Source organism: Adiantum capillus-veneris, chromosome 11 (assembly GCF_014529385.1).
Source record: "Adiantum capillus-veneris isolate H3 chromosome 11, ASM1452938v2, whole genome shotgun sequence".
Taxonomy (NCBI): domain Eukaryota; kingdom Viridiplantae; phylum Streptophyta; class Polypodiopsida; order Polypodiales; family Pteridaceae; genus Adiantum; species Adiantum capillus-veneris.
The window spans coordinates 68,245,225-68,258,739 of record NC_140941.1 but is presented as its reverse complement, the minus strand read 5'-3'; the positions used below and the strand labels follow the sequence as shown (position 1 = coordinate 68,258,739).

The 13,515-nt window shown below is 43.2% G+C and overlaps 2 protein-coding genes across 2 annotated transcripts; one reads left to right on the top strand and one right to left on the bottom strand.

The window, feature by feature from the left end:
• Positions 1-6,813: 6,813 nt before the first annotated feature.
• Positions 6,814-7,212, top strand: LOC147447396 (alpha-muurolene synthase-like). Its single transcript, XM_086523615.1, has one exon. The coding sequence runs from the start codon at positions 6,814-6,816 to the stop codon at positions 7,210-7,212; it is 399 nt and encodes a 132-aa protein (XP_086379741.1).
• A 4,669-nt stretch (positions 7,213-11,881) lies between these two features.
• Positions 11,882-12,628, bottom strand: LOC147447395 (uncharacterized). The gene has a single exon (XM_086523614.1). It carries the CDS (start codon positions 12,626-12,628, stop codon positions 11,882-11,884), a length of 747 nt encoding a protein of 248 aa, XP_086379740.1.
• Positions 12,629-13,515: the final 887 nt, after the last annotated feature.

Genomic DNA, 13,515 nt, shown 5'->3' with positions numbered 1-13,515 from the left:
CTCTCTCTCTCTCTCTCTCTCTCTCTCTCTCTCTCTCTCTCTCTCTCTCTCTCTCTCTCTCTTTGTGTAGCGGTCCTAGTCCACGCTTCCAAGACTAGGTGGTGCCCTCATCTCATTTCCCTTGTGGCGCAATGGAGTTTGTTTTGGTGTAGAGGCCGCCATTCCAAATTTCCTTCGTCAACAGGTACAAGGTTTACTCCATTTCATTTGGTGTATGGAAAAGAAGCACTATTGCCTGTGGAAGTAGAGTTTCCTACGGTCAAGATGTTAGAGAAGTTGCTTGGGTCGCCTAGTGATGCATTCGAAGAGAGGCTCTTACAACTACAAGAGGTTCAGCTGGATAGGATGAGTGCATTGGAACATTATGGGCAGATGCAATATAGGGCTTTGGCAAAGATAAATGAAAAGGTCAAAAGTAAGGGTATCAATAAGCATGACTTGGTTTTGCGCTACAACAGTAAGCTGGTCAACACCTTCCAAAAGAAGTTTCAAGTTAAGTGGGAAGGCCCTTTCAAGGTAGTGAAGTGTTTCCCGAATGGTACATATCAATTGGCTAACCTGGATGGGTTTCTACATAAGTCAAGGGTAAATGGATTGCGCCTTAAATTGTATCATGCCAGGTTGATGATGGTCGAGCAAGATGAGTTGTATGTGGATCAAGGAGTGTTGGTGAAGGATGAGGAGACTTGTGACGCTGCGAGTCTCATATCGCTTTTTGCTGCTGCTGATCATGAATGATCTAGCAGCTAGGGGATGGGCAAATTATGTCAGGAGTTTTTTGGAGCAAGGGATTGCACATATGTACATACACATACATGGTGCATCGAATAAAAGATTGCCCAATTTCCATAGCCAAGTGGCTACGTGGGGCCCACGTGTGTACAGGTAGGACAGGGTGTACATAGTGCAGCGATTTTCACTATTATCAGTACAAGTGTGTTTTTTCTACAATAAGGAGGAGTTGGTAGCGCGTAAAACTTCTCGAGGAAGCTATCCGCGGGCCGACAACATGAGGTAAGCAGGTGCGTCAGATGGCATCGAGTGGTGTGAGGAGGTCGAACGGGGTCAATACTTGCAGGCGGAGAAGTACGGACACGACGTGGGTGTTTTCTTGTGATACTTATGCATAAAGATCATCATGAGGACCATATTTTGGGGACACTTCACGTGGTTATGAGACGCATTCTTGGAAAAAGCTGAGTGCCAGGTGTGCGGATGATGCAAAAAGGTGACAACTATGCACTGCGGGGTCAGTTTTTTGGCCTGTCCGGGGTCCGTTTGAGGTCATCTATAAGGCCAAGGGTGCCTAACTAATAAAGCTAAGTATGGGAACTGAAAAAAAAGAGAAAAAGACCAGAAAAAACATGGAGAAGAGAGGAGGAACAGTCGCAACTGTGTTTTTACTGTTTTTAGAGCATTTCTAGGCCCTAAACTGCTCATCCGAGGTCGGATTTGAGCACTGTGACATTGTAGGGTGGGGTTTTTGGGCATTCTGGACGCAATGGAACTGTCCATTTTGCCAAATTCCTCACAGATTTTCTACTATTATTTTGTGTAATCTTCTCCGGTGAGTGAAGCCTCTGCTTAACTTTGTGGTTGTATCTGGTGTATTTCCTCAATACTGTGTAAACTATTTGCCCCATTGGTGTTGGGATGAGCTTCATTGAGTCTAAACAACAGAAATTTGCCTCCTTTGAGCTGAATTGAGAGTGTGTGTGTGAGTGTGTATGTGTGAGTGTTGAGTGGGCAAGTGTCAAATCTCTCTCTTCTCACTCCATCTGTGTGTTTCCTGTCAAGGAAAATTATCTTAGGATTTGTTGTGTAGTAATTGCCATGTTGTTGCTATAGAAAGTGTCAACCCATTGTAAGTCCAAAAAGTTTTGCAAGTTTGGTCATTGATATGGATGCGAGTATAAGGCCTTGATAATATCTTCTGTAATGTACATCGATATAAGTGCAAGAATGTGTCTCATAAACTGCATTGATATATGCATTAATATGGATGACACTGGTAACTTTAAATTAACATATCAACAACCAACAATGATACTAATAGGAAGAGATCAAAATAGATTTTTACAGGCAGGAAATTTACACCCCTTTGTTGGCGTCAATATGAGACCTTTGTCTTACGATGAAACTAGTGAAACTTATTGAGAAATATCCTAAAAATGCTATAGGCCAACTAGCTTTGAACTTGTCAATGTTGCTAACCATCAATGTTCTCATATGCGCTTACCAATGTGGTACTTGTGCAAATAACACTTTCTTCTAAGCTATAAAAATGGTGAAGGCATATATTTTCATACAAACCAAGAATTGTCCATGTGAGACTCATCACTCAAAAGATGAAGTGTTGAGTGAGCAAGGTATCTTGATATGGTTCCTTAGTCTTCAAGAGAAGTTCACAAAAGACCGTGCTTTATTGTATATCTAACTGGCTAAGTTTGCAAAATCCCAACTAGATTTTGAGCTTGCCTTGGAGTAGCAATTTAATGTGTCCAAATTTTGACCTAAACACCACTAGAAGAGATTTAAGTGTGACCTTTTTTTTAGGCCAGCTCTGGACCTTGCATGCTTCCATATTGTTCTCGCTTAAATCCAGCTCTTCACATGACGTCTTGCTTGATACATTTGTTAGTGAACTGATTTGGCAATTTGGCATCATACCTTATGAATATATCTAGGCTCTTGACAGACTAGACTTAAAGCCCATGTAGCCAGATGTTCTACGATGCTCCCAATGGAGATGCAGTTCAGGGTGGTGTAGGAAAGGCTTAGCATCACTAAGTTGGGGACAACTCCTGCATCATCATCCTTGGAATCCTCATCATCCTCTGTGATGGATAGCTCCCTAGACCTATGGAATGCCACATTAGTAAGTGGGGAAAATCCCGTACTTTGGGACTAGAACTTTAATTTCGATTTGGTTATATTTCAAACATATAAAATTCAAATTTTCCCAAGATTATGGATCTTCATTTTCCTATTGGATCACTTTCTAAGTCCATGTTTAAATGGCAAGGGATTAAACCTATGTGCAATTGTGATGCTATGTTTTATGAGCATATACTAGGTTTTGCATGGTATTTTGATGATTTCAATGATTCATAATTTCTTTCAATCATTCTTTTTTATTGACGTGTCAATAACTACTTTGGTCTCTAATATAAAATTGTATATATGCCTTTGATACTTCAAAAGATTTTGCCTCGTCTAAAATAGGAGATGGTTGTTAATATGGACTCTCTATTGGTCTTTTTGTGAACAATGAATTTATTTTTTATTATCTTCTTGATAATCATGATACTACTGCTATGACTATGTTTGAAGATCCAAAAACTCTTAAGCAAACCATATCTTCACCTCAAAATTATGAACATATCACTTGAGCACAACTCTCTATCTTGAAACATAGTTGGGTTCTTACAGACCTTTGAAATGTACACTCGGGGGGTTCATTGTTCAGTGCCCCCCTATATAACGTGCTTTCATGGGGTATTAAAAAAATGAATAAAATGACCCTTATTTTAAGGTTTTTTTTTCCAAAATTGAATATAAAAACCCCTTATTTTGATGTATCTCTGTTAAATTGCTTAATATTTTTACATGCTAAAACCCCTCCTTTCAAGCTCACATTATTATAGATTGACATGATTACATAGTGCACCCCTCGAGAATGTACACCTCTTAAATTTAAGTGGGTATATACTCGGGGTTTCACTATATATAACTTGTGTATATATACCGCGTGCACGAAAGGACTATTTTTAAAATTTCTTATCTGTGTATTTTTGGACTTAAAGATACACACTTTTGCTATTCAATTTGTAATTTTTTTTCCAATTCCATTTTACAATACCCTTTTGTATGCGAAAATGTGAGAAAAAATGAAATTTAATAACCCCTTCTACTGCCAAAGACTATTATGAAATTACTAATGTTAAGTATCATAATACTTTCTTGCCAGTTGTGTACATGATAATATCATGAAATTCCCTTATCTATGAATTTTCCATAATCATAACACAATCTTTTTCTATTTATTTTACGATGTTTTTGCAAAATTTTCTTAAATGATTTCCCTGTTTAAATAAAAATGTGATGTTTTTTGGAGTAAGGAAATATCCTTCTATTCTCAACCCACATGATAGGTACGTGTATTACATGTGACATCCCCAATCTTTTTTGTCAACTAGAGTCACCTACTTTTGATATGTTAAATATCATTGGTTATTCAAATAAGAATGGAAAAGTTCCCATTATTATATGGGATCTATCTGTTGAAACTTTTTTCTTTGTCAAGTATTCTTTGATTTCTTAGACAAGTGGGAAGCAACTATGTGTCCTTGTATCTATAATTGAAGCAAGGTATGGTCCATGGTAGCAGAGGAGTTTGTTTGGTTGTGGTAGCTTTTTTTAGACATTGAATATTCAATATCTTCTAGTACTCTACATTGAGATCACCAAATTTACCCCACAAAGAGATATGTACAACATCACAAGTTAAAATACATTGTTGCACATCATCATTATATTTGACATGAGTTGAGGAAAGAATCAATTATTTTACAACTATTCTAAAAATAAAATGCGAACAAATATTCTTACAAAGAAGGTCGATGAAAAACATGCTTTGCTGCTTTATGAGCATACCTTGGTGTAATGACTCCTCGTGTGATCACCTTCTGGCAAAGATGTACATTTCATTTTGTACAAGGATAAATGTCTTAGGATTTGTTGTGTAGTAATTGCCATGTTGCTGCTATAGAAACAACATGTTGTTGCTATAGAAACTATCAGTCCATTGTAAGTCCAAAAAGTTTTGCAAGTTTGGTCATTGCTCATATGGTGAGAGTAGAAGGCCTTGATAATACCTTCTATAACGTACATCGGTATGCTTGTCGATATAAGTTTCAAGAGTGTGTCTCGTAAACTGCATCGGTATGTGGCCCCGATATGGACGATGCTGGTAATTTTAAATTAGCTTATCAACAATCAACAATGGTACTAATAGGAAGAGATCGAAGCAGATATTTACAAGCAGGAATTTTACACCCCTTTGTTGGCGTCAATATGAGAACTTTGTCTTACAATGAAACTAGTGAAACTTGTTGAGAAATATCATAAAATTTCTCTAGGCCAACTAGCTAGCTTTGAAATTGTCAAGGTGATCGCTAACCATCAATGTTCTAATATGCGCTTACGAATGTGGCACTTGTGCCAATAACACTTTCTTCTAAGCGATAAAATGGTGAAGGCCCTTCTTTTAATACAAACCAAGCATTGTCCATGTGAGACTTGTCACTCCAAAGATGAAGTGTTGTGATGAGTGAGCAAGGTGTCTTGATATGGTTCCTTAGTCTTCAACAGAAGTTCACAAAAGACCATGCTTTATTGTTTATTTAACTGGCTAAGTTTGCAAAATCCCAGCTAAATTTTGAGAAAAGGGCACAATTTTACAAATGTTGGTGTAGATATCAGCAAATTATGCCTCCAAATTTTGACTTAAACACCACCAAAAGTGTGACCTTATTTTCAGGCCAGCTTTGGTCATTTGACTTGTATAACAAGTGGTAGAGGCTTGGTTATGCTAAAAATAAACTTATTACTTCTTAGTCCAGTTTAGCACGTTGCGAGTCTTAAACTCAGACTCGCCATAGAAATGTAAAGTTTATGGAAACTGTTCCCTTAGAGCGCCTTCTCATAGCCCTGATAAAACTGCTCCTGAAAGTGCAACTGAGTTGAAACGTCATCCCCATACTCCATCCAAAAACGCTATTGCACCGAAAAGTGCCTCTAAATTGGGGGGTGCTTGAACCACCCTCTACAATCGCATTTGCGCAGCTTAACGGGCTACCTCCAGTTCATCTTAACGCTCTACCTACTGCACGAGCCATATTTAGCCCTGTTTTTTGATTGTTCGGTTGCAACCAGTGCCTTCTCCCTCTCTACAGCTTCTTTTGCCAGTTCGCTTGTTTTGTATGGGCACACCAATTAATTTTTCAAGGGCCATCCCATTTAAAAGGCCCTTCCGTAGAGCTGCAGTCCTTTCGTGCCTATGAGAAGGCGCTCTTATTCCTTTCCAAAACTCAGTGTGGGAAGGCCTTGTAACTATGTTCTGAGTCCTACTTTGACGGATTAGCCGTAGCGGTGGAATCTTTGGAGCCAGATCAGCTTTTGTGGACGCTGCGGGTCAGTTTCGGATGCATGTGCGCAGAGAAAGAGAGACTAGACTTGAGCCAAAATAATCAGTGATGGAGGAGGTGCCGCAACAAAATAATCTGTTGAAAGGGCTGCTCACAGACCTTGAAAGCATTACCTTGCCGCCAATACCCTGCTCCTTCCCCTGGAAGAAGCACCGTGACTTCAAGCAGCTGAAGCAGCTGGCAGATGAATGGGTGCTAGCCCGCTTCTCGCATCTGCCCTCCGCAGCCAGCGGCCGAGGGGCTTTCAAGGGACACTTGCTCATGAAATCCGGTTTCGACCTGCTCACCGTCCTGACCTATCCCAATGGCATCATGCCCGGCCGCATGGAGCCGGTTCTGAAGCTTATGGCCTGGTTCTTCATGTTTGATAACATTCTGGACGACCCGTCTGAGATGGGAGCCGACCTGGCGGCTGCAGAAGAGCTTCTCGGCAGCGTTTGCAGGGGAAAAGCACCTGCGGTTAAATTTCGAGCGCTAGTGCCCTACGTGGCACTAGCACGCGCCGTTGATTTAAAAAAGGTTGAGCTTTTTAATGGCAATGGCTGCTGCCCGGGTCGAGCCGGGCGTAGCCGTCTATAAGGGTAGCAATGCGGTGGTGTCGGCTATGGTGGTCACGGCAGAGGAGTGGTGGAGAGAGATGCGGGAGGCTGGCAGGCAGCCAGAGCGCATGTTGGAGACGATGAAAGAATATGCGGATGGCAACCGGCCGCAAATTGAATGTAGGGCGAGGCCAGGAGGGATGACGGTGCCCGAGCTGCAGGCGTATGTACAGATAAGGGCGAGGTCCGGGGGCTGGCAGCCGTGCGGGGTTGCGGTGGTGTTCGTGGTGGGGGTCGAGCTTGACAAAAAGGCGCTGGCACACCCGCTAATCCGGGCGCTGCAGTGTATCGCGGCTTACCACGTGTACTGGGTCAACGACCTGGTGTCCTTCAAGAAGGAGGCGATGGAGGGGGACATGATTAATATAGTGCCAGTACTGTACATGCACCACGGGGGGAGATGACGCTGGAGGGGATCATTGGGGAGGTGTGCCGCATGATTGGGGCCTGCGATGCAGAGTGCGTGCGGTTGATGGCGCAAATCCGGGCGTGCGAGGGACTGATGAGCCGAGACGTGGACCAGTACCTGGAGGGCGTGGGCCACTGGCTTGGCGGCAGTGTGTATTGGCACCTGGTGAGTGCCCGCTACGGCGTTTGCGCTAGCCCTGATATGCACGAGCAGCCTCCCGACTTCAGCTCCCATCACTGTCTTTCCTTCCCAACCAAATAAGATCGCCACTAGTCTCTCTCTCTCTCTCTCCCTGCCTCCTCGTCCTCCTCTTGAAATTGCTTATTTCTATTTCTCTCGCTCTCTCTCTCTCTCTCTCTCTCTCTCTCTCTCTCTCTATATATATATATATATATATATATAGAAAACTATATATATATATATATATCTACGTACCTACCTACCGTTTCTTTAATTATCATTGAAACCTCTAGTTGTAATTAGTTCTTACCATTCATTTCTTTGTTTCCCTAAAAAGTAACTGCTAGCATTTTCTTTTTTTACCAAGTAAGCGTTTGCATTAATTAGAGGGACAAAAGGTTACAATTGTTCACCCAAGGAAGGGGTAAATAAGGAATATACAGCCGCTTTTGTGAAGTAACAACCTTGATACAGAGGGACCTAGATCATTTTGGCAAAAGGGGTACCTTAGTGGTTTTGCGCAAAAGCACTGCTAGAATTTTCCATCTACATAAATTTTCATTTTGCTTTTAATGATCGATGCCTCAATATCCTTGAGCCCTGTTTTTTTGTCATTAAAAATGGTCCATTAAGTATTGATTCCCTTGTGACATCATCTCTATTGCAACCTACACCCCATGGTGTACACTTTCCTAGACCGAGCTAATCAGTTACTCATACTTACGTCGATTGTTTTCACCTTGAAACCAAGTGAGTTTGACCAATGTATGAATATTACAATTTTATATAGCTAACAAAGGTCATGATGCTTGCATCTAAGAATCGGCCATGGGTGTGTAGGCGGACATGACTTCCATTTGCCAATATTTGTCCATAGATGCCTTAAACATTAGAGAATATGAAAAAGCCCCCCCCCCCCCCCCCCCCCCCTCCCCTCTCTCTCCTTTTCCCTTTCTCTATTGTTACATATAGACAAATCCACCCATCTGTCTATTTATGGTATGTCTACGTGTACACAACATTGGTATAAATTGAGGAAGCCAAGTGTTTTTTATAAGAATGATAATGAAAAAAAAGGGATTTTAGAATAGAAGAGAGAGAGAGAGAGAGAGAGAGAGAGAGAGAAACTAACATTGAAGTGCGAGGCGATGATAGGTTGCGACATACCCTGAGGCTCTCTGCTTCTCTGTCCCACGCTACAAGGCGCTCTTTCAAGGGCGCTGCCTCCCTCTCATCACCCTGATCATGTCCTCACTAGCGGTGAGGCCCCATGTCAGGACACCGGCAAGGCCGGACTAAACAAGGGCAGGGCCAGACTAAGCAGTGTGGAAAGGGAGTCCAACTAGGGCAAAGGGCTAGGGGCTATGCTATATAGTGGGTGGTTGGGTGGTGGACTCCTGGGTTCTAGTTCCCCTTGTTTAACATTGGTTCCTTTTTTGGGAAAGGCACAGCCGTGGAGGAGGGGGTCCACACAATTGTGCATGCTTTTTTGCATGTCAGGGTCAAGGGGGCGTGGAGCATCCCTCCTCGTGTGAGGAGGACGACAAGGCAAGCACGCCGTGGGAAATCCCCCTTGCAAGGAGGAGCCACCGAGGCGGACCTGCATACAAACTGCCACTCGCGGGCTCTACGGTTGTGCGCCGGACGAGGGAGGGTTTTACGTCACTCGGCCGGAGCCCCTACCTCAACGCAGAGGCGGCCATGGTGATGTTGCTTACCCGGGTGCTGCTTTGAGCGGCCATAGCCGACTGTGTGACGTTTTTTTCCCACTTACAGGCGCCCAACCCCCTAGGGGATTAGTGGCCACACCCAAAATTTAACCATAAGGGACGGTACCCATAGTAGGGTACCTCACCCCCTTACTCCACCTGCGGATTTGGCAAGGCCAGAGAGGTGCGACATCGCATCGACGAGGTCGGCACAAACTTCGAGCCAAATTCTCTGCGCATTACGCAGGAACTCAGAGATTTAAAGAACACCATTCCGACGGAGTTCCAGTACAATTATTTGGTAAAATCAATTAACGCTTTCAAGTCTAATTGATTCGGCTATCAAGAACTTGTGGAATTTCATATATGGCGGACAATTCAAATCAATTTCCATCGGGATACTATCGATTTTGACGAAATTAGCAAAGCTAATTACACTTGCGAGTGCTCTCAATATTAGGTATTTTTTCTGACTACTCCTTGCATCGCACTGTGTCGCCATGGAGTCGGATATCAATATGACATTCGTTTTTGAGCAAAGTACGCCTGATCCTACCAATGATGGCCCATGGCCGGATCCTCTCAAGGAGAGTACCCACGACGCTACAGCATGTGATGATACTTACAAATTGCTCGATATTCAAGAATTTCCTTCACTTCAGACACGGATGACAGTCATGGATGAAGATTTCAAAGCTTTAAATGAAAATGTTATTAAACTATCCACATTATTAAATCAATTAAGGCATCAGCAATCCAAGAATTCTGTTGACTTGCACATGCATAACCACGTTGCTACACAAGGACAAGGCCCTTCTAATCTAGGACAAGGCCCAAATGTTGATATGTTGCATACTCTCGCTGCAAAAGAGGTGGATGAATTGTTGAAAAACACCAAACCACCGATTATTAAAGGAGAAGACCGAGACCGCAATAAGGATGCAGTTAATATCTTTCTCAGCAAGTGGGATGGAATTCATGCTGATAGGAGAAAGCCAAGACACAAAACCTCTATAGCTACGCCTCTCTGTCAAGTCGGAGTACCAAAGCTAACCTTTCAAACACCACACGGATGACTTCATAACACCTATGTTCAAATGGAGCCAGTGGGCGAACACAGAAAGGAACTTCAAGAAGAGCCGGCTTGATCTAGTGGCTACTCTTCAACTGAGTGCCATTAATTTATATATATCTATATATATATATATATGTATATATATATATATATATATACACACACAGAGAGAGAGAGAGCCGTCACAAGTTTGTTTAATCCCTAGCTCTTATGAAAATCCCAATGGATGCTCTTGTAGATATTCGGCTATCCCATTCTTTAATGCTGTGCATCCACTTATGGCTTTTCCTTGGCCGCTTAACTCCACTGCTGCTCCGCTTTGCAAGCTTTCTCTTGCTTCAACCGGCTGGCCACCTCAAAGCTTTAATCTCCACACCTCTGAGGCGCGGTCCCTCCTTTCGTTAGGACTTTTGGCACCCGATGCCCCTTCTCTCTCTTGAAAGTCCAAGCACAAACCCCTTGGTCGGTTACTTTGCTGCATAGTGGCCCTGCAACACCCCTAGCTAACCATTCTTGGCATGGACCGCCATACGACTGCAGTCGAACTCGCAAATACAAGATGCACGCTTAGGCCTTACCAGAATCGCGTCACCTTGAGCTCGTTTTAGAGAGCCTGCTTCCCTTCAAGCTCGCCTTCCTCGTCTCCCACCTTGTGGCTAGCTAGCTGCGCGCACCTCTCCTCGATGGCGGCCCGTGATGATCAGCTTTCATGTGAGCTCGTTGCAGATAAGCTCCTGTGTTGCACTCCTTGTTGTAGACAGTACTATCAATCCTCTCAGCTCTTTGTCCTTTGTATAGAGCTCCCTCCACAGCTGTTGGCCAGCCCCTTCTCTGTCTGAGCCTCCATCTATGCTCCTGTAGCGCGCTTCCCCCTTCACCTGCGTGTACTGGCCTCTAGAGCCCCTCTCTACCTGCTCACGCTATGGCGGCTAGCTTCAAGCTTCTACAGCGCTGTGGAGCCCCTCCTCTTCTTGCAGGTTCTGCAGCCCTCCCCTCATGGGCCGACGCCCCCTTAATCTCCCTGGCCAGGTATGTGCCAGCTGCAACCCGGCTCTGCTCTTCCGTGATGAGGCTCCTGCTAATTACGACTCCCCTTTCTTACCTGCTCCCCCCTCTCGCCTATATCGTGCTGGCCACCCCTCCTCAGACAGCGCCTCCTTCTTCACGTGCAGGCCATTCCTCTATTATTACAGGCAACCCCCTTAAAAAAAACGGATTTTCCTTCCTTTCCAATCATTTAGCCAAGGGTTGGATCTCACTATCCCTAGCCCTTCACTTGACAAGACCATAGTGTTTACTTTATTGGCTCTACCCCAAGCAGTGCACAATGCTAATGAAGCCTGCTGATGTAGGCTTATTCATCACGACCTAAATGATGCTCGACCCTCAGTCGCCTCAAGCTTCAAGTGCATCCATTCTTTGCAAACTTGGTCAAACGGCTAGCAGTAGACCATAGCCAGGAGCACACATCAATAATTGGCATTGTCCAACACTATACAGGCAACCATATCACTCTCAAAAGTGAAAAAAGAAAGCACACCATGTATACATGAGAAGGCAAACTACAAACCAAAAAACTCCTATCATAGTTTGCCAACCCCCCTAGCTTGCTGAGGCATTCATGCTCAACGGCAGCATCACTTTATTCACGCATATTAGCCTCACCATATGTACAGTATATACAAAAGTATTATTCTTGATCATATACACCCACTTGGGTCAAATGGGTAAAGCATGCACCATCCCCTTGTATGAACTACTACCATCTTGTCGAGCATTGCATTCATATTGGCTTTCATAATTTCCCTACCATCACTCGCATCCATCAAATCCCTTGTGTCCATATCAACCATGATATGTTCTTCGGTTTTATTTCCTGCATAGAGTTCAAAATCTTCAGCAAGAGCGTCAACACTATGAGCTTTCTCTAGCACATATTGCATTTTCTCGGCTTTTCTTTGAATTTTCAGGTTTCGCAACCTCTCTTGAGCCTTTTGGACATAGCCAACCATAGATAAATTGTCTTCTATCACAAGCTCATCAAAGCCCCAACCATCATCATCATCATTAGCCACAAAAGTACCATAATCCTCACTTTGACTACATGCCATGTTTTGATCACAATCAAAAGAATCACCTGTAGGCACTTTGGTTCCACCAACAATGCCACATACGTGATCGCTGTCCATCTCAACATCCCAAATGGGCCCACGTACCCACAACTCATCTGGGTATCGTGACAACGCGCCAGATGGAGGAAAAAAAACACCATCCATAACGTTAGTATGCATGTTCTCTACATCACAACAAAAATCATTCCAAGGCATATAGCTCCAGCACATAGAGCTAGACAAGCCCTCATCTCGACAATTATCCAAGCATGGATCCAAACAAGCTATAACATTTCTCTCTTTGTCATACATGTACGCAATGCTATCCTCTTTCATGATAATGCTTGCACATGACTCCTCATGAAGGTTTACATCATCAAAAGACAAAACCTCATCATAAGCATGTGACTCAACCTCAACGTCACTACTAAATCATCATAAGGAATAGAAGAGCTCTCATGTGTAGCCCACAAACAAGCACAAGACTGATCTACATGCTTAAAGCATCTGTTCTGCTTCAAGAAGTGAACAATGCTCTTCACACCCAATAAATCTGTGCAAGCAACCTCAATGCCCAAGAGTCCTGGAAGAGTGCCAATGAATAAGAATTTCTCTTGCTTTGCATCTAAACCCACATCCTCAAGAAGCTCAAGTTGTTTCTTTAGAGCATAGAAACTCAGGCAATGCATGTCAAACTCTGATAGGCAATTCAACTGCAACCCTTGCATGGCATCATTCATCCGAAACAAAGCATCACTGAGCTTAACCATGTTTGCACTTCGCTATCTGACTCACCAAAACTGAAGGTACTTGAATCCAATGTCCTCAGTGGGAAGGCACCAAAACACTGATAGGAGAAAGGCAAGACACCATCTGAAAACTGAAGTAGACAGTCTTTGAACTATTGTCCTTGCCATTGAGCTACATAATTGTGAGCGATGAAGATCTTTAGCTTGGGTCTTCAGGAGGTGAAGAAACGTCCAGAAGTGCATATCTTTATGCACTAGATCTTTTCTTCTTTCACTCTTTCCATTATTGTATTTTACTTCTACATATGCAAATACTTTGACAACAATACTCTTACCTCGCTTTGCTGTCTCTAAGCAACATAATTCTAGCTTCCTCACTCCACGTGTCATACAGGCTCCCATCAGGCATTCCCTTTTATATATGAAAAACTACATCTGTTGGCTTTGGACAAAGAACAGACTCCCACAACTTTG

Coding starts and splice junctions, on each gene's coding strand:
- LOC147447395 (XM_086523614.1), bottom strand. CDS start 12,628: ATGAAAGAGGATAGCATTGCGTACATGTATGACAAAGAGAGAAATGTT.
- LOC147447396 (XM_086523615.1), top strand. CDS start 6,814: ATGGTGGTCACGGCAGAGGAGTGGTGGAGAGAGATGCGGGAGGCTGGC.